This window comes from Periplaneta americana, chromosome 15 (assembly GCF_040183065.1).
Source record: "Periplaneta americana isolate PAMFEO1 chromosome 15, P.americana_PAMFEO1_priV1, whole genome shotgun sequence".
Taxonomy (NCBI): domain Eukaryota; kingdom Metazoa; phylum Arthropoda; class Insecta; order Blattodea; family Blattidae; genus Periplaneta; species Periplaneta americana.
The window spans coordinates 120,572,277-120,594,856 of NC_091131.1; the positions used below are offsets into that span (position 1 = coordinate 120,572,277).

Sequence of the window (22,580 nt, forward strand, 5' to 3'; positions counted from 1 at the left end):
AACGTCTATTTCTTTTTCAGATAGTTTTTGCACCATTCTCTCATGTGCTATTGACCATACCCCTCCATTATTTAATTTCTTCTGAATTTCATTGGAAGCAAAAGCATTCATCATAAAATAAAATTCACACTGAAACCATATATAAAGTTGCACTGCTATTAACCCTTGAGAGCTCGCGCACGGTCTTTTCGACCGGGTGTGATAATCGTTTAGCTTCTTCTTCAAGGTCACTTGAGTTCTGCCACTCACCCTTTCAGTACCTTTCATTCGACTCTTCCAGAATAAGATGTGATTGTTGTCATGCACTTTGCTATTGGTCAATTTGATTTGAAACTGTTGTTATACAGACCTGGTCGTTTCAACCTTGTGCGAGTCATTACGCAACTTCGTATTGTTTCACTTTGTGTATAAGTATAATGTAGTGTTTTCTTGTATTTATAACTTTTCACATATACGTACGTTTTTGTCAGTGTAATACTTTATTTTCACTACTGATCCCCGTACATTGCCGTGTAGAAATATGGATGAAGAGGGAGAAAGGATAAGGAACCTTATTGATAGTGTAGAAAAGGAAATGGCCCAGGAAGAAGAAACAAGAGGGGAAGCTGGTGCAGTCAGAAGACAATTGTTCCATGAAGAAGAAATTATCAGACCAATTGATAGCATTGAATCGGATGTTGAAGAAGAAGATATGGTTGAAGAAATCGATCATAATACAGACTCTGCTCAATCAGCAGATGAGGAAGTAGACCTTGTTCCAGGTCCAATTTATACAGGGAAAGATGGAGTAACAACATGGCAAATGCACTGTCCACCACATAACCGACATGTTGGTGAACGTAATATAGTAAGGTTTATACCTGGTGTAAAACAGGTAGCAAGGAGCGCATCGACTCCATTCCAGTGTTGGAAGTTATTTTTTACTGACACTATCATTGATGAAATTGTTAGATATACAAATGAAAAAATTGAAAAAGTGCGTCCAAATTACAGCCGCCCAAGAGATGCACACAATACAACGAGAACTTAAATGGAAGCTTTTATAGGACTTCTTTATATGACTGGAGTTTTGAGAGCATCTCATCTGAACCTGTTCGACCTTTGGTCTGCTGATGGGACAGGTGTTCCTTATTTCAGAACTTGTATGAACCGGATACGATTCAAGTTCCTGGTGACAGTTTTAAGATTTGATGATTCAAATACTCGACAAGAGCGCAGAAGTGTTGATAAGCTTGCTCCTATTCGACCTCTCTTTGAGCAAATTGTTCAAAAATGCTCCGAGAATTTTACTGTTAGCGAATACGTCACTATCGACGAGATGTTGGAATCTTTTAGGGGAAGATGCAGTTTCAAACAATTCATAAAAGCAAAACCGGCAAGATATGGAATAAAGGTATTCTCTCTGGCATGTGCAAAAACCTTTTATACACTGAATATGGAAGTCTACGCTGGTAAGCAGCCTGAAGGGCCCTACCAAGTTGATAACTCTTGTTGTAAACAGGATGGTACAGCCAATCAGTGGATCCAGAAGAAACGTCACCACTGACAACTGGTTCACTTCAGTGCCGCTTGCTGATGAACTTCTAACAACTCACAAGTCAACATTAGTTGGAACGCTGAGAAAAAATAAGAGGGAGGTGCCCCCTTTATTTTTGCAAAGTCGTTCAATGGAAAATAGCAGTGTTTTCGGGTTCACCAAGGACAAGACCCTTCTGTCCTACTGTCCAATAAAGAAGAAGGTGGTGTTGCTGTTATCCACCATGCATCATACCGATGAAATTGATCCAGACTCTGAAGAATCTAGAAAACCTTACATGTTGACGTTTTATAATTCAACGAAAGGAGGGGTGGACATGGTGGACGAGTACAAGGCTAGGTATTCAGTTGCAAGAACCAGTAACTGCTGGCCTCTAACTCTGTTCTTTACACCACTGAACATAGCAGGCATCAATAGTTTCATTATACTGAAACACAATATTCGCCAATTTGATATGTTTCGAAGAAAATTCCTACAAACACTCACCAAGGAGTTGTCTAGAAATTATCTACTTGAAAGACTGCAACTAGAAAATCTGCCGCGTCAACTGAAGAGAAACATCAGAGAAATTACTGGAACTGCCGATGAAAGAAATCCACCTCCATCTGGAGAAGATGAGGGTCCAGGAAGGTGCTATCTCTGGGATTGGAAGAAAAATCGTAAGTCTAAGACGAGATATAATGTATGCCACCACTTCATCTGCAAAGAACATACAAAGTCAACTTGCACTTTTTGTGCTAATCCTGAAGAAAGTGCCGATGGTGATAGTGATGAAGATATGTAATACGTGTGAGCTCATGTGACTAAGTGAGTTCATCTTCTAATATTATTTTCTTCCATGTTTGTTGAATTTAGGCATTTTTCACACCGATAATGACTATAATGAATAGGACAAGTGGAAATACCGTCATATTTTTGTGTTACTCCTATACCAGGCCATGACGTTGATGAAAATATTTAACATATAATGTGATTTATATATTTTTCACAGTATAAAGAACACTCAAGGTTACTTGGATATTGGCATGTTCATCTTCTTTTTAATACATAATAACAGTGATGTTAATGAATAAAATACATTTAAATAAGGTTTTTGTAACTTTTGTGCTAATATATTAGCAAAAAATATAGATTCTGCTTCATTTCCACACACAGTCGAATCGACCGTGCGCGAGCCATGACGTAAAGTTTACAGGCGCGAGCTCTCTAGGGTTAAACCAGAGTTATATGTAAGCAACAACTCATATCGGTAACTTTGTTCATATTATTGGAACACTAATGAGTTTAAACATTGTTCACTTACAGAAAGAAAAAATGACCGATTTATGTTGAGGCTACACAGAGCACGATGTTCGCTACGTTTGAAAAATATAGCTCTCTTTATTCACAGTTGTACGGGCTTCATAGAGCTGGGTGCATGATGTTCGACTATGTTTTCAAAATGTCGCTGTGTACAGGCATGCGCAGTAGACCACTTGACACGTTTCTTTCACTTCAAGTACAGAACTCGCATTCATGTTGCAATAATTATCTTCACAACTTGTGTTTTTTGCGTATTTTCACTTGAATAAACGAGTACATACTGCTAGTATGAGCAGTTAATTGATGAAGTTAGAAAGTATGCATGCTTGTGGAACAAAGCCCTAGATTATATTTTATACTTTCATTGTATACTTTCCCATAACAATACGTAAATTTATTTTTACCTTCCATCTGAGCCCAAGACTAAATATGAATGATTATAACTGGAGACAGTTTGATCGAAGGAAGTGACGCGATTTTTCGAAAATTTCGTAATTTTATATCTGCGGAAATATTGATTTTTATTAGAGAAAAATATAAATATACATGAGTTAAATTTAATTTAGTGTTAAACATGTCCACAAATATTAAAAAAGAATCGGTGTTAGCAATGTCAAATCTTGATCTTTTGAAGTGGAATAGCTCTTTTGCTGAAACAAGAAATGGACAGCTTCAGTCCATAAAATAATAATAATAATAATAATAATAATAATAATAATAATAGCAATAATAATGAATATAAACACCACTATGACATTCTTTTCATTCTTATGAATTTCAAAGCAAGTCATAGTAATGTTCAATCAGCATGGATGTTATTTACGTAATATAAACATTTTAATCAAATTTCTAAACTCACGATTAACTCAAAAACCTTAAGCAATGGAAATATATTTTGTAAACAGATTTGAAATAAGCTCGAAGATTTCACATGAAAATCCACTGTTAATAGACGAAAGTTTGTCACTATGTATGCAGAATACTGTCCTCCAAGCAAAAACACTGGAGTGTTTAACTCGCTGTAAATGGGAAACGAGTAAAATTTTGAGTTGCAACAACTTTTAAAAATAATTTCAATTTATTCTCAACATTTTCCTCACTTTGATCCCCCATCTAAAGTGAAAAATAAAAAAATTTGTCGCTGACCAACTTTTGAAAGTGTAAATGTCTATTTTGAACAGATCACTTCGAAGTTAGTATTTTTTTTCCTAACTTAAAAAAAAAAAAAGTATTTTGATTTTGAATTCTTTTACCTGCTTTCCTTAGACACTAACCTGTCAATCATAAAAATTACAGCGTGACCGACTACCATAGGAACTATGACATGAAATGTTTATGGAGTGGGAAATATTGTTTCTTGTCTCTTAACTGCAACTGGTAGGCAGAAGGGTTTCGTAAAAACATAGCTTTCAGTGTGGCCACTGGGTATAGCGAACATTGCGTACATAGTGTAGCACTCTGTGTGGCCTCAGCATTAGAGATGTCTTCATGGTGGTCATGAAGTACAGCTGTACAAAATTTTACATCATGCTATCTTTATGATTCTGCTTACTGTTTTCCATCCCACACATTTAGAATGAATCTAACTCTGTTCTGCTGTTATTCATTTCCAATTTAGTTAATGACATAATTCATGAAACTTCCACTACACGAATTTAACAATGAATAATTTTACAGATGTTCATTGTACTTACATGTGGAAAGGACATAGGTAAAGGTTCGTTGTCAAAGTGTGTGGTAGCTCAATGGTACAATGTTTGACTACCTAGGAAACAAAAGTTTCGAGTAACGTAAATGTGAATACCTGGGGTTCCTCCACCACTCCTCTGAGATCCTGGAGTTGGAGGATTGTTAAGCACTTCATTGATACGACGACAATTTTCGTCATCTTTATCTGTTTTTGGTTCCTATAAAATATAATAAGATATTGTCATAAATTTAACAACAAAGCTATAACATACGAGCAAGAAACATAGTCCATGAGTACCTGAATCCAGAAAAAAAATTTCCTACTAGAAGACTTGAATTTGAGAACATATACACGTCCAGTAGTGCACTGAGCCACTCGTTTAAATTCACAGTCATCTGGGAAGATAATAAGGTCCTGCAAAAAAAAAAAAAAAAAAAAAAAAAAAACATATTATATTGATTGAAAACATTTTAAATGAACACAATTTAATAGAATACATCATGTAAGTCTAATCAAGATCTTGAGAATTCAGATAAATATATAGCTATTTTGGACAAGCACTAGCATATATGAAAACTCTGTATTACATAACTAACCAGTTTATTAATTCTAGAGGAAAGCCCCTCCATGGATTTTAGAAGTTCTGAGCATGTATAATATTCCCATCATTTATGTACGTAGATTGTTGCAGGGGGACTATATTTTTACTCATTTTAGATTTTTAAAGTTTTACATAGTTTTGGACAGCAGCATAATGTTATGTTTGTTCATAGGCAATGTTTACTGCTTGGTGGTGATCGAAGTAGATTAGGTTAGATTAGCTTACTTTAGTTGAGGTTAGTTCAGGTTAAGTTAGGTTACTTTAGGTTGTGATAGGTTATGTTAGTTTACAGTCGAAATTATGTGTTTCCGAAATTTTTTTGTATTACCTTTCGGAAGTCGAGCATAAAATTATAGTTTGTAAAAAAAAAAAAAAAAGTTCGAAAATCATGAAGTGGTCGTCCTCCAGAATTACCACCAATTTTTCATCATCATTATTCTTCACGAATGTTAGACCTGGCAGTATGTTCGGCAAGCAAATGAACACCATCTGTGATCTGAGTAGTTTTATTATTCGATTTCAAGTAGAATTTAGGCCTAACTGTGACATCAAGTACATAATGTTGTTTCAAAATTAAATGGACTACTGTAATCATGGTGAAAATGTAGCACATTCTTTAATCTATGTTATTAATTCTGTCAAGTTAAAAGTCTGACACGAAAAGAAAAATGCTTTATAAAGTGACTGCATTTATATCTAATTTCAAGATTGTCATAAAAACTTTGGATCACTGTGGATATTGATATATTTAAATAAAAAAAACTGTCCTATATTTTTTATTCTACTTGGATACAACAAAATGTACTGAACGAGGAAAATAAAATGTTGTTGTTGTTTAGTCAACTGTCCAAAGACAGGTATGAACCTCACAAGTGATACCAACAAGTCACCACTTATGAAGCAACTAAGCCAGGAGATAATGGGATAGGGTGGCCAGTTCCTTTCCCCCTCCATTACATACATCGCTGATTAGCTACATATTACACGAATCAGACTTCAGATGTATAAAAACATTTTTTCTTTCTCCGAAATATGAGGCTATCAAGTGCAAAACTCGCCTTATCAAGAATTAAAAAAAAAAATGAGTTACATATGGGATGATGTACTTCTTGCAGCTCTCTATGTACTGATATAGTCGGTTTGTACAAATCTTGTCTAATTCCTCTTCCATAGAGCTCAGAAAACTACTATCAAATGCAAAACTGTCCATATCCATAATGGTTTTTCCTGTTTTTTGACAAGTCACTTTACCTGGATAAGGCGAGTTTTGCATTTGATAGCCTCAATCGTCAAGTGAGATGTACTGTCTGATAATAGATGTACATATCAGGCAGAAACTCAATTGTACACTAATAATTGTACACATTTACATTCTTTTATCACATTGTGGATAGTAGGTCTACATGATTCATGTATTACTAGGGCCCAAATTCATAAGTACACTGACGTTCAAAGATACCTAGCCCCTATTAATTGATAGTGGTCGATAATTCATTCGTATAAATGTGGGTTCTTTAGTTATTACTTCTATAAATAGATGGCGAACATAAAAGTCAATGTTGCTAATAGTACATAAATATACCCACATTATAGACTTAAAATTTTCATCCTCTCCTAATGATTGTAAAGAGACTAGGCTTAGTGGGAAACTGTAGATATTGTCAATTTTCAATTGTAGAGAAAATTTAAAGACAGAAATGGAAATCTCATATACTCAAAATCCTAGAACAAGGATACCACGCCAAGCATTAAATTACCATCCCTTAGGAACAAGATCTTTGGTCCATCCACTGAAATGCTGGAGTGCGACTGTAACAAGCCACCAGGCTTAATATGTGATAAGAAGAAGAAAAAGAAGGTAATTTATACTTAATCTACATCATTTTCCCCAGCACTTTTTTACCCATCCCAATAATAGTGTCAACTATTAAGAACTAGTGGAACTATTTCAAAGTCTGTCAATTTGTTATATATTTGGTTCTGACTTATCACATGGTTGGAAAGTTCGCTTACATATTCAGAAAATTGTAGGTCTTGTATCTTTGAACGGCAGTATACTAAAATTTAAGAATGACACTGAGTATAGTTGAATAAATGTGGGGCTGATTAGGAGGATTTTTAAGCCTGCTTCACAAGACTCCGAAATATAACACCAGAAAACTTAGCCATAAGAACTAAACAATGCATCTTGTAAACCATGCACTGATTTGTAAATGGCGGTCAGAAGGATTAAAGACCATTAATGGTACCTAACAAAAGGGAAATACTGAAAGACAATAATGGCACCTGAAAGGAGTGGGGGCATGGCTTGTATGTTTATACACTATGCCGAGTAAAATACTACCTTTTAGTATACAGTAGCGAGCAAATTAATCCGAACACGACATATTTTTACATTTTCTGTCATTGTTGGCCTCACAGCTACTCATACCGCTTTAATTGACATCTGAAGTACGTGTAATTCCATTGTTGAAGGTCTGTCATTATTTTTTTTATAATATGTGACATTTTGCCTGTCGTTTTGTACTTATAAGCATTTCAGTTGTGTTGAAGATTTAATACTGCAATCCTGTGTACATTCTGTCGTCTTCACAAATGGATACAACTCCATGAAAACGGTCTAAAATTATAACATTAGCAGAGCATTCTTCTATGACACAGAGGCAAATTGCTGCAGAATGTCACATCGGTTTGGCTGCTGTTAATTCGATCATAAAACGATACAGGGAGACTGGATCCATCACACCCCAGAAAAAAGGAAACTGTAGTTGGAAAAGGAAGACTTCACCTGCAGATGATTGTTTAATTGTCAGGAAAAGTAAATTAAATCCTAGACTAACTGCTGTCGACTTAACCCGCGAGTTAATGGCTACCACTGGGGCGAATATTCACGTCGCAACAGTGCAGTGTAGGCTTTTGGAAGCTGGACGAAGGGCTCGTAAGCCTATTAAGAAGCAACTGCTAACCCCTGTTAAGTGCAAAAAAATGCTTAATGTGGGCAAAATTACATCAACACTGGACAGTGAATGACTGGAAGAATGTACTTTTTTCCGATGAGTCTCATTTCGAGGTCCACGGCCACCGTGTTTCTTACGTACGGAAAGGATCCAAAAAAGTAACAGCAGCTCATCTCCAACAAGCAACCAAATACCCCCCTAAAGTAATGTTTTGGGGTTGTTTTACACATGAAGGGCCTGGAGCATTAGTACCTATCAAGGGAATGATGAATTCTGACAAATATATTCACTTATTGGAAACCAGAATCGTACCCCAGCTGCAAAAATCATTTCCGGATGGCAGAGGTGTGTTCCAACAAGACCTGGTACCATGCCATACGTCTCTCGAAAAACTACAGAATTCTTCAATAAGAAGAATATTCAGGTACTCTCCTGGCCAGGCAACTCACCCGACATCAACCCCATTGAGAACTTGTGGTCAATTTGCAAAAGAAGAATGCAACAAATGGATTGTTCTACAAAGGAGAAGATGATTTCTGCCCTCATTGGTGTATGGTTTCGCGATGAAGAAATGAAGAATATTTGTGGGAAATTAGTGGAATCCATGCCAAATCGTCTCAGAGCTGTTATTAGGAACAAGGGAGGCCACATAGATTACTGAGGTATGTCTTAGATCCTTTTTTTTATCCCGTTTGAGTGTTTTTGCATAAGTAATTACGTTGTTCGGATTAATTTGCACGCTACTGTATATAAATCCGTACTCTATTTATCACTCAGTAGTGTTCTTAATTAAAACATCCAAATAACATAAAGTTCTTCCTGTCTGAATTTTTCATTGAACAGTTTCATTTAATTTGTCTTTATGCTCATACTGTTTCATTTTGCGCATTTCTTTCCAGAACTACTGTCAGTGTCCAGTAGCACTGTCATCGAAGGGTCTAATCATGTCAGTGGGGACAGGGGAAGGAAGGATGTTCAAGTCGTCTATTATATGTTCAGAATATATGTGCAGCAGTGCAATGAAGCTGATTTGTGTCCTGTCTTATATTCTAATAATAACACTGTATATTATTGTAGTTGTTACAGTGTATTATGATGTAAAGTAGCGAGATAATGTAGTACTGTACCATATAAAAGATATAATAATAGCAATACAGTGTAGAGTAATAATATTATGGCTATATATGGAAATTAAAGATGGTTGTGGACACTGAAGGGAGGGAAATAATAGCGAAAATCGTAGGAAAATGTGATATTTATTACTATCATTGCCAAAGTCAGCTGAAAGGGCTGCTATGTATGCTGGTGTATAATTCTACAATAAACATTCGAATGTAAAACAAAGAAAGGAAAGAGATCAGCCCAGACAATTGAAGTTTCCTGGAAAGAAGGAAAGAATAATTTCCCGTAATGATGTCTCTGTTGATTTTGGTAAATGAGTTTTTAGGAAGGCAATAGCCTGTACTTGACTTTTACGTGTCTAGAAAGTGCCAACAATCCCAAAGCTCATGCCTATCATAAAAACAAAATAAATTTTCATCTTTACACTGGGTAATAAAATCCATGGGATTTAAGTGTAATCAATCGAAAAATTTTGATTGAGAGGCCAGACATCTCATCTAAATGAAGCAATATCAGGAAGAAAGACATCTGTTTTATATGAACACAAGTCCATAGCAATTCGACATTCATTAAGTCTTGGGAAGTAGTGATATCATAGGCATCCAGGCTAAATTTTGAGAGATGGACAGTGAAACAGTTAATATCAAATCTTTTACCTCAATCTGCAAGATTGTGCAGATGAGGAGGCGAGATCTGTGATCTGTGTGAGAAGGAAAATGGACTATCAGGAAGAGTCTTAGTATATTAATATTATACAAATCTGCAGACACGGAAGTTCATCTTAGACTAAAATCTATCCCCCCAATCATCCATTGGTGATATAGCCACGGCACATGGTAAGGTCACAGGACAGGTTTTGTCTCCTCTACTGTACTCTACAATGCACCATACCATTTCATCAAATTAACAAACAACTAAAAATCTTACTCTGTGAAATGGTGCTGTCATGGTTATGCAAGAAGGGAGTAGATTGTAATAAGGACATGCAAAAGAGAGACTGATTTATACACGTTGATTTGACTCTTAAAAGCCGAAGGAAAAAGTTTTGAAGTTCAACAGCATTGTAATGGAATAAAGGCACAGTGTGCTTCGTCTGCCTCCATATATGTGATGTGTGACCTGAATCCCTCAGAACTTCTCGGTAGAAATGAAAATACTTAATAGGGAAAGCAATGTAACAGTAGATTGGTTTCTGGAAAAGTTACGCATTACAACAATAAATGCAATACAAAAGATAACTAGAAAAAACTAAGTTTTTTTTTTTTGTTTGCACGTAGTCTCTCTTGAGAAACAATATTGGAAGAAAGAGGGTGTTGGTTTTAGATGTGATAAGTAGACTTCGGATTTTAGGTAAAAACCTATTTTAATCCTTAAATGATAAGTGCATAAAAACTTGTAAGTACATGTTTGTTAGAAAACTATGTCTAAAATTGGTACGTACTTTTATACAACCCAAAAATACCTATTTTCACATTAAAGCCTAATTTTGCCTATTTCGCATGTTTTCTTCCTGGAAGGTCGAAAACTGTTACAGTAAATTTCAAAATTTATTGTTCAATTTGTATTAATTCTTTAACTAGGACTGATGGTATCATATTGAGTGGTCTGGTAGGGGGTTGTTTTATTACTTTATAGCAATGGTATTCTCTGATGCATCAATTTCCGAATTTGCGTCAGATGTTCAGACAATATACTACCAAGCACACAGAATGCAGGTATGAGCATTAAAATAAATTATTTTTGTTTTAATTTATGCAAGTGAAAGATTGCTAACAAGCCAAAAGAAAGTTTAATTCTCGCTGGTATACTGTTTTCAACTCTTTTCTGGGATAAAGGGGATAATTTTCTCGTTTAAATTTTAAACCAGTTTTGTCGTGGGGTGACATACTGTCTAATGACATGTTTTCTCAGACTTTAACTTAAAATTTGTGTTACTAAAACCTTATTGGAAATCCGAAATATTCAGTGATGGTATTCAGTGACAAAAACTAACTCATGCAAGGAGAATTACACACCAGGGTAACGTGGAGGGGGGGGGGGGAAATCCACGCTGAATTATGTCAAACCATTGTTTGCAGAAAATATTTTGTTTAACTCCTGTAGAATTCTCATTTTAAAGGCTATATAAAGCTAGGAGGTGAAGCCATGATCCCGTATTTAATGCGAATTTTTAATATATCAATACATAATTGTAGTATCCCAGACGACTGGAAATCAGCTATCATAATCCCCATATATAAAGCAGGAGACAAATGCGATGCAAACAATTACAGACCTGTCAGTCTCACATCAGTTATCTGCAAAATAATGGAACATCTAATAACACAATATATTCGCAACATTTTAGAAAATAACGAATGGCTGAACAAAAATAAACACAGCTTCAGACCAGGATACTCTTGCGAAAGTCAAATCACATCCTTAATACAAGATTTATCTGATGAAGTTGATAGGAGGGGGGGGGGGGGGGAGAATAGACGGAGTTGTGATCGATTTCGCTAAAGCTTTCGACGTAGTGCCTCACGAAAAACTTTTAGAGAAACTAAGTAGGCTTCCAATAGATAATCGAGTAGTAAGATGGATAAATAAATTCTTAGAGAACAGGACCCAAAAGGTCAGACTAGGAAAAGAAATATCGGAACTAGGAAATGTAACATCAGGCGTGCCTCAAGGGGCGGTCCTTGCACCTCTATTGTTTCTTATATATATAAACGATAGAAATAGAAATACTACGTCTCAGATAAGGTTATTCGCGGACGACTGTATAATATACAGACAAATTAATGATGAATCCGATATCGCCGCCTTACAAAACGATCTTAATGTTATTGAAACCTGGACGACAGAAAATAAAATGAAAATCAATGTCAGTAAAAGTAAGTCAATATCCTTCTGTAGAGCGCATAAAGAAATTTGTCTCGGATATCAGCTGAATGGTACATCGGTGCCACAAGTGAACACTTGTAAATACCTAGGTATATATTTAAGTAACAAACTGGGTTGGGAGGAACAAGTCACTAATACCACAAGGAAAGCCTGGAAAGCATTACATTTCTCTATGCGTGCTCTGAAGAAATCTAATCGGTCAAAAGAATTAGCGTACAAAACCCTTGTTCGCCCAATTATGGAATATGGAGCAGTAGGTTGGGATCCGTACAGACAAAATCAAATCGATTCAATAGAAAAGGTCCAACGCAAGGCAGCAAAATATGTCAAAATGGGGAAGGGACATGGTTAGGAGATAGTAAAAGACTTAGGGTGGGAACTTCTCAAATCAAGGCGACAAAAAACCAGACTCACCGCATTGTTTAAGGCACAAATGGGACACAAAGCATGGACCGATATCAATGCTAGATTAGCAACACCATCATACTTAGGAAGGGCTGATCATATTAGGAAGTTTAAATGTAGAAAACAAAGAATGGACGTGGCAAAATTTTCCTTTCTTAACCGCACAATAGTAGACTGGAACAGCTTACCTGCGGCAATCTTTCAGGGTAGTCCTCTTAAAATCAATACATTTAAGGAAAGGTTGAGAAGATAGACTGAAAATGTAATTGGAGGTGCAGTGTACTTATTTAAGTTGTGTCATGTAATTAATTGAGTTGATATATAATTAAGTTGATATGTAATTAAGATGATATGTAATTTAGTTGATATGTAAATAAATTAAGGTGATATATAATTAATTAAGATGATATATAATTAAGTTGGTATGTAATTAATTAAGGTGATATGTAATTACTTAATTGGTAATAGTTGGGTGAATCAGAAGTACTTATAAGTTAGATTTACCTTTGCTTATTGTAGGCGTTATTATAGAATAGTTTTTATTTATAGTCCTAGGTTTATTGCATCTACTATTTATAGATTTACGTTAATTTTCTTTTATTTCATTTACGTTTATTTTATTTTATTTCATGTAACTGTAATTATTGTATATTATATATCACTGCCACCGGGTGTATACCCAATTGTAGTGTTAATAAATAAATACATACATACATACATACATACATACGCTTCTTGGAAAAATATTTTCGTAGAAATATTCCACTGGAATCCAGCATTTAAGAAAAAATTGTGTTCACAGTATATATAAGAGAACTCTGTGCAGAATTCGTCCGAACATCGGTGATTCACATATTTGACTCTCTGAGATGAAACTACTGATAGCATGGGGTGCTTGATGGATAGTTGAATTCCGATGTCCCCTCAAAAGCATAAATTTGTTTTGTAGTAAACAATTAATCAGAACCAACTCTAGTAGCAGAAGCAATAGTGATGGTGGTGGTGATTTTCTATTATTAATTAATTTAATAATGTGATAAATATTATATAGCTAATGATAAAATACACATATTTGGTCAATGTTACGTGTTCATAAAATCGATAAAATACATTAAAGGAGATATGTTACAGTTGTATGAACACTTTATAAGTTTATTGAACTTCTTAGTCAGACATGTTTCGGAGAATGCTTCTCCATCTTCAGTGGTAAATTACATTGACGAAGTGGTTCAGATGTTCTACTTCCTACTTCAAGCCAGCAAGACCACAGTTCGAACATCTGAACTACTTCGTTGATGTAATTTATCACTGAAGATGGAGAAGCATTCTCCGAAACGTGTCTGACTAAGAAGTTCAATAAACTTATAAAATGTTTATACAACTGTAATATATCTCCTTTAATGTATTTTATCATATACCTACTGTAATATTATTACAACACTTAATTAAATTTAACAGTTTTCTAACCAATATTTAAGCAAATTTGTAACTTAATTTTTTTAATGATTTTACATTTGACAATGAAACTAATTCAGATGTCTCCAGTAGCTCTGATGAATATTCTTACTGGGCACTGTATACAGTAAGGTAAGAAACAGTAGTAGCTTGTCCAGTAAGAGACCCTACCCTTCATGTTGTTTTCTTGTGTGTAATAATAATAATGATAATGATAATGATGATGATGATGATGACGACGATAATAATAATAGTAGTAATAATAATAATAATAATAATAATAGTAATAGTAATAATAACAATAATAATATCTGCAACTCACAGTCAATTGCGAAAACTACTTTGGTGTGGTATTTGTGGATGGTAAGGTGCTGCAGATATTAGAGGCGACCTTGACAAAGACTGGATTGTGAGTTCACCCCTAATATCTGCAATGCCACATATTATGTTTAAGGTGCTACAGATATTAGGGGCGACCTTGACAAAAACTATGGATTGTGAGTTCACTCCTAATATCTGCAATGCCACATATTATGTTTAAGGTGCTTCAGATATTAGGGACGACCTTGACAAAGACTCTGGATTGTGAGTTCACTCCTAATATCTGCAATGCCACATATTATGTTCTTCTTTAATTGTGTGCTATCATATTATGTTCTTCCTTAATTGCTATCATAATGCTATTAATCATAATCATGGTTACTTGACAAAGAAAATAGTCACACTTTCATTATATAGTAAGCAGTGGCCAAGCATCTTCCCACAACAGAGGTTCACGGCACATACATTATCAGATATAAAGGCCTACATCCTATGTTAATTAAATTTTCAACTTTTTTTTTTTATGAATGACATATTGACAGTCACTCTACTCTCTAATGGGAAAGTATGTGTCCTGGATCTCTATTGTGGAAAGTTGGCCTGGCCAATGTTTATTTATTACGTAATTACCAAATTATTAATATTTTTTGCATATTTCTATTGATTTTAAATATGGTTTTCATAAATATCAAACTAATAGCATAAGGCAATACAAACACCAGTGCCACAAGTAAACACTTGTAAATACCTAGCTATATATTTAAGTAACAAACTGGGTTGGGAGGAACAAGCCATTAATATTATAGGGAAAGTCTGGAAAACATTACATTTTTCTATGTGTATTCTTACGAAAACTAACAGAAAGTCAAAAGAATTAGCGTACAAAATTCTTGTTCGCCCAATAATGGAATATGAAGCAGTAGTTTACACTTTGGCAATAGCACAATGCACCTATGATAATATTGTATCAAGATTTAACTTACGTGAGTCATCATTACATATTCTTCAGCAACATTTAATAGCCATGTGGACTTGTGAATTTTAACATTGGACATGATTATGTTTTAATAATTTGTATGATCAATATTTGTCACTATGCTGAATACTTACATATACTATCAATGAGATTATTATTATTTTCAAACATGAGGCCAGATTATTTTAATTGATTTTAGATTGATATTGTAAACACTTCCTGAAGATGCCCCATGAGGGCGAAAACATTTGTATGATGACACAATACGATGTAAATATATAAAACATTGAATTATTTTGTTTTATATTATATAGTGTTAAGCCATAAGATTGAATAAAAAGATTTAAATTTATTGATCCATAGCATGAAGCAGTAGGTTGGGATCCTTACAGACAAACCCAAATTGATTCAATAGAAAAGGTCCCATGCAGGGCGGCAAAATATGTCAAAATGGGAAAGGGACATGGCGAAAAGATAGTAATAGACTTAGTGAGGGAATTTCTCGAATCAAGGCAACGAAAAGCCAGACTTAGTGCATTGTTTAAGGCACAAATGGGACACACAGCATGGACCGACATCAATACTAGATTAGTGACACCATCATACTTAGGAAGGGCTGATCATATTATGAAGTTTAAATGCAGAAAACAAAGAACGGAAGTGGAAAAATTTTTCTTTGTTAACCGAACAATAGTAGACTGGAACAGTTTATCTTTCAGGGTGATCCTCTCAAAATCAATACATTTATGTATATGTAATGTTATTGTACATCACTTTCACTGTGTGTATACCCAATTCCAGTGCTAATAAATACATACATACATCTGGGCAATTGTACAAGACTAATTGAATCCTACAGCCTAGATTCAAAAAAACCCTCCATCCAATTTCATAAATTAAAGAATTTTGAAAGTAACTGGTGGTAGGTAGGGGGGATTTTCAACCTAACAGTGGATTTTAACACGTCTTTTGCATGAAATTTAGTGGCTTTTGGAACTCAAAACTATATAAATTAATAGAAATCATTTCTATCAATCTAATGGTGTGTATAACTCAACTGTGAAGAAAAAAAAAGGTATTTTGGGGGTTTTGAATCTAGAGGATTCAATTACATATTGTACATCTGCTGTTTCTTCCACAGTCAAAGTTACTACATACTAACAGTACCTTCATTTTCTACCTATGTAGACCTACTACACTAAAAAAAAAATACCGTAAAATGGGGTGAATAGGGACGAATTTTTACTATTTTTTATTTCTTTGTGACAAGAGTAAATTTCATAAGAATGTTTATTGTTTTTATTCATAACGAGTGAACAAATAAATACTTTTACTATTACATTAACATATTTACTCTTTGACGCAAAGAAATAAAAAATTGTAAAACTTCGTCCCTATTCACCCCTGTATCCCTATTCACCCCACTTCATAGTACTTACAATTATTCTGCACCTACTTTCCAACCGGGCAGGGCATAGTTGCGCCACATGGTCAGATAAAATGCAGCATATAAAAAAGGGTCCCTGTTTTGTGGGCATAGTTGCACCCCGTTCCCATCAGGTAGAGAAAAAGGCATGGCATAGTTGCGCCCCGTTCCCTTCAGGTAGAGAAAAGGTCATGGCGTAGTTGCACCCCGATGAAATAGGTAGAGAAAAACACACTACGGAAACTCGAGCCTCGTAATCAACCAACCTTATTGATTTCTTATTCAATTTATATTCATTATCGATACCGTTAAAATGAACACCATGAAGTTGGCAGTATTTTATTAACTGTCTTTCTACTGTTTATGCAGTGATTATCGATAGCCTACCGTCAAAATGAACACCATGAAGTTGGCAATACTTTATTAACTGTTTTTCTACTGTTTATGCAGTGATTATCAATAGCCTACCGTTAAAATGAACACCATGAAGTTGGCAGTACTTTATTAACTGACATATTCAAATGAGTGAGCTGTTGGAATATGGGGCCTTAGCAGTCTTGACATTTTATCAGTGATTTTCACACCGTCTGTGGCGTATAGTGAGGTTAATTTAAAATGAATGTTAAGTTTAGTGAAAAGGGTGAAGAGTTAATAATTGATAATGGTTCTAAGATTCAATTTTCGAAACCCTATACCGTGGGGTTAAGATATCGATGTAGAAACAAAAAATGCAGTTCATTTATTGTGTGTCATCAATAAAAAAGTGTTATTTTAAATAGCAAAATTGATCATACGCTAGGCCTACCTGATTTCAATGCAGCTATCACTGTAATATTTTTAAGTAATTTATTTATTTTATGGCAATCACTTTCGTGTGTACTATGCTCATTGGGGCGCAACTATGCCATGTCCATCCTGCTACCTGATTTCTTCGGGGCGCAACTATGCCACGTCCCATCTGCTACCTCATTTCTTCGGGGCGCAACTATGCCATGCCTAGGCCTCCCAATTGACTGTGGGGCGCAACTATGCCATACCGTTCCAACCTTGTATTCATCCAATGGGATAAAAACTGAAGTTTCTGAACATAAATGTTTCCAACTTATAACTCTGTATTAAATAATATCTTATTGTCACTGTATAAAAAGGAAACAACAAGAAAATGAATTTAAAAAGTCAGTGTATTTCAGAGTTACCTTTGGGAAAAAGTTTACATTTTCAAAATGGCTGGAGATAACTTAATTCTGGAAGAAAAAAAAGGTAATATATTATTTTGCCCATCATGGCCCTACATAATTATATAGGCCTACCCCAAAAAAGTGTTTTTTGTCATTAATTTTTCATTTGTTGAGTATCTCGTTTAGTCAACTGTCTGAAGACAGGTCTGAACATCACACGTGATACAAAGAAGGCACCATTTATGAGGCAACTAGGCCAGGAAATAATGGGGTAGGGTGGCCAGTTCATATTTGTGTTTAATAAGTGGCGGAAAAACTGTTGAAATTATGTTTGATTATTTTTACTGTGTATTTAACTTATTTCGGGTCTTTTACAAGGTAGTTGAGAGCATATCTAAGTGACGTGATTCAATGATATAAGATCATTGAAATTTTCCATATATTCCCCGGCCTCATATCACTTAGATAGTCGACCTGGTTGGCAAGTTGTTATAGCGCTTCTATGCCCAAGGTTGTGGGTTCGATCCCGGGCCAGGTCGATGTCATTTAAGTGTGCTTAAATGCGACAGGCTCATGTCAGTATATTTACTGGCATGTAAAAGAACTCCTGCGGGACAAAATTCCGGCACATCCGGCGATGCTGATATAACCTCTGCAGTTGCGAGCGTCGTTAAATAAAATATAACATTAAAAATCACTTAGTCCCCTCAACCAACCCACTAACCTTGTCACATACCTAGTAAAAGACCGGCGTCTTCTCGAAAATTACCCGAAATAACAATTTAAACAGTTTTTCTGCCCCTTATTAAACACAAATATACTCAACAAATAAAAAATTAATGACAAAAAACACTTTTTGTGGTATATATGTAGGGCCATGACGAGCTAATACCAAAAATAATAAAATAAAATAATTTTCAAGATGAATTTAGTCACCATGCACTCGACCCAGAGGCAGACAAACACTATAAACATGTCTATTTATTCCACAGATTACACTTCTCCCAAATGAACGGGAAAATGTGACCTATGCACATTTTGAAATAATACATTGTATCGCCTATATTTAATCAAGCAAAAAATACCGATAATTTTACATGGGCGCGCTTCTGTACAGGGGCAGTGGCATTTCCTCTAAGGTTAGAGCCCAGTTTAGGTGTGCATGTATTAATCGAAAATTAGGAGCTAGAAAATATTGAGAATAGGACTGATGTTTATATAACATTTTTTTCGATTAATACACAAACACCTAAACTGGGCTCTAACCTTAGAGAAATGCCACTGCCCCTATAGAGAAGCATGCCCATATTAACCCATTGAAGTAGCCTGAATTGATTCACCAAGCGAGTACACATGAGCCACCCCTGTGAAGGTGGTCCTACCTCCAACACAGGAGGCCTTTACTAACATAGGATATCATGGCTATATCATTCATTAACTCTTAAATAAACTTTAAAGTTGGGTTATACTTTATCACTCCAATTGAACTTACAGGCCAATATTGGAGGGGGGGGGGGGGAGAGCTCCTTAAATGAGTACTTCAACTATTAAAATAAATTACTTATGTAACTAATTACTAATCTCAGTGCATGAATAATTTATGAAAGCGCCTACCTATATTTTAACGAATACTAACGAAAAATAGCAGCGCAAAACTTTATTGCAACAACATAGTGGGAAACGGAGATCAAGCAATTCTCTAAATTGATAGACATACCGTTACCAAATGTGAGACCGATTATTGCTAGCATTATTATTATTATTATAGGGCTAATTATTACTATTACTGTGATAGCAATGATCGTGATGATACTACTGATGAGGTAAAGTGTATGAAGTATGGTAACATATAGGTAGGCCTACCAGCCATTGCTAGCCTTCTTAATAATGTGGAACAGCTCCAGAATGCTATGGTAATGTAAGGTTATAATATGAGTCATGGTAATTTTAAAGATACGATGGAATATGATGTCAAATTCACTGACCTTGTCAAATACGTTCTTTATGGGTTAGATGGGATAAATGAGGAGATAACTAAGTGACATTGAGCAGAGGTTAAGCCGTCGACACGTTTGGAGCCTTTAATTGATACTCTGGATTGTTAAATTGGCGTTCATTTAATTTTCAATTACTCAAAATCTCAATTGTCTATAATTAGTCTACGAAATGCACAGCCATTTGCTTTAGATTCAGTACATCTTACTTTAAGCGACACATATTAACAATGACATTGCAAATAATCTTCTACTATTTTTCATTGCAAAATTTAATTTTAACACAAATATGAATTAAAGGAATGTATTCAATGCTCAGAATCTCTTCACTTCTAGGCCTGTTGACATTTAGTATTTAGCATGGGACCGCCGGCCTATTACAAGGTGTGTGACAAGATTAGTGGGTTAGTTGAGGGGATATCTAAGTGACGAGAGGCCGAGGTATATGTGAAGACATTTCAATGACTTCTCTGTCTCACGTCACTTAGTATCACTCAACTAGCCTACTAACCTTGTCACATACATTGTAAAAGACCGACGGTCCCTTGCTGATTACCGGACATTTTGACTTCAGAGTTTTCGCTTAACTCTAGAGTACCAGTGTGGTCTGAAATTTCAGGCCTAGGTTTCGAAAATAATACTCCTAAATCATAAAAAAAATGAAATTATACCTATATGACGAAAGTTGAAAGTGTGTCGTTGACATAAGGTTAAGAACCTCAGAGACAGGGCTTTGACTCAGCTAAGGTTAGGTCTATTATCTATAACTACATCCACTTACATCTTCAACTGTTCCAGTTTGGCGATCTTTCCAGCAGAAGTGCATAAGTGAATCATCAGACTGATAAACGTATAATAAACCTTTCCTTTTGTCAGGGTGAACCATTTTCCCTTTCAGTGTCATTTTACCTGCTTTACATTCCACAAGATTTTTACTTTGTGAGCGAGCTCCAGAACTCCCAAATAATGCGCCACCTACAGGCATTCTGATTATTTTATGTTAGTAAAATTGGTTCATTAACAACAAACGTTTACAATATATTTCTGGTTCTAATATAGGAAATTTGACAAAGTCGTACAACTACCGGTAAGACGAGCAGTGACCGTACCAATAGACGGAGTGGCGCAATGAGAAAGTCATTCTCAGAATCGCCAACTCGATGCTTAGAAACCCGCTAAGATACAGTGCAGAAACAGCTAAATTGATATATTGTCAATGTAAAAATAAGATTATTTTACCACTGTGAGTGTTAAAAAACCGCTAAATCCCTATATGAGCAATACAAATTATATAAATTTTTACTCGCTAAAGTAACACTTAAAAACACTAGATCTAGCGGGAAAATCGCTGTATTGGCGACACTGATCATTCAGCTAGCCTGAATAAACACGGAATAGAATAACAGCAGTCCCGAAAGCAGCATTGTGGTATCACCAATGTCTACTGGATCGCATCCTACGGCAATCATATGATGCAATCAATCCAACAGGCAGTGGATATCACCAAAAAATCGGCATAGACTTACTAAATAACCGCTAGACCGCTCGCTGGCGCTAGTGTAATGTTCCCAAATTGAACAGTCGACGGGCTGCCATTTGTTTGGTTGAGCTGAATAAGTAGTTCGTTCGTGTGCTGCTTTTAATTGCAGCAATGTAGACGAATGTAAAGATAAAGAAGGAAGGAATGTTATATTTCACTGATTAATTAATCTTTAATTTCTACTACGATTTTTGCTCCGCATTATGTTACAGAAGACAAACTGTTGTACTTATACGACTGGTTATGCTTCAGGTTTCCTCTGAGTAAATATTCCCTTAACCGAAAATGAATAGACCTGTGCAATTCGCAGAGAGAATTTCTACCCTACAATTAATCATTCAGTGTGTTCAATTCATTTCGAAGATAGCTGTTATCTTTCAAACTACATTATTACCATATACATTGTTATTGTCCTTTATCCACTCCATATCCTTCATTTTCTTCAAACAGCTGTTGTTTCAGTGCATACATGAATAATTATTCGCCGAATTTAAAGATACAGAAACTGTATAAATTACAAGAAGTTAATTTTTTAATATGACTGATTGAAAGTAACTCTTGGCTTAGTTACGGATTAATGAAAAAGTTTCTTATACTACTACTACTACTACTACTACTACTACTACTACTAATAATAATAATAATAATAATAATAATAATAATAATAAAAATAATAATATAATAATTTTATTTCACACAGGAGTTTAATCTACAGATTAAATTAATTCTTTTATTAACCGTGGTTATGAATATTCACATTCAGAGTTCCTATGAAAATGATGCAAGTCTGACTGCCAGATTTGCCGGGTATCCCAATTTAGGCGGGATTCTCCCAATTTCCTGGTTGAATCCCGATAAAGCGAGTCGGGATTGATAAAAATTCCAATTTGAGAGATAATAGCTTAGGGTGCTATGCAAGGCCCTACACCGATAGCTGCGCAGACCGTATAGGTCTGGCCAAATAGAACGTTGCGCGCGCCGCCATTACTGTGGCAGCCTAAGCTAGCAGACAATATGTTTATAGTTACAAATGTCACATATACAAGTATTTGAACCCTTAATAATACGCAACAATATAATAAACTGTCAAATTATTGTATCCTTACTATATTAATAACTACGCAGAACGATTGATAAAACCAATAAGCAACTGGATTGCATTGCATTTATTAAGTTTCATACGAAGGCCT

The 22,580-nt window shown here is 35.2% G+C and overlaps 1 protein-coding gene across 4 annotated transcripts in view; it reads right to left on the reverse strand.

Annotated features, from left to right (window-relative positions):
• The window catches only part of Rpn13 (regulatory particle non-ATPase 13), a 625,061-nt gene extending 604,074 nt beyond the window's left edge, over positions 1-20,987 (reverse strand). For all 4 annotated transcript variants that reach the window (XR_011336219.1, XR_011336220.1, XR_011336218.1 and 1 more), the window contains exons 1-3: positions 20,632-20,987; positions 4,827-4,943; positions 4,644-4,746 (exon numbers count right to left, since the gene is read on the reverse strand). Coding sequence is in view for 1 of the 4 variants with exons in the window: in XM_069848077.1 (XP_069704178.1) it covers positions 4,644-4,746; positions 4,827-4,943; positions 20,632-20,835 (424 nt within the window). In the remaining 3 variants the exon portion in view is untranslated. The remainder of the gene's footprint in view (positions 1-4,643; positions 4,747-4,826; positions 4,944-20,631) is intronic.
• Between the last annotated feature and the right edge of the window lie 1,593 nt (positions 20,988-22,580).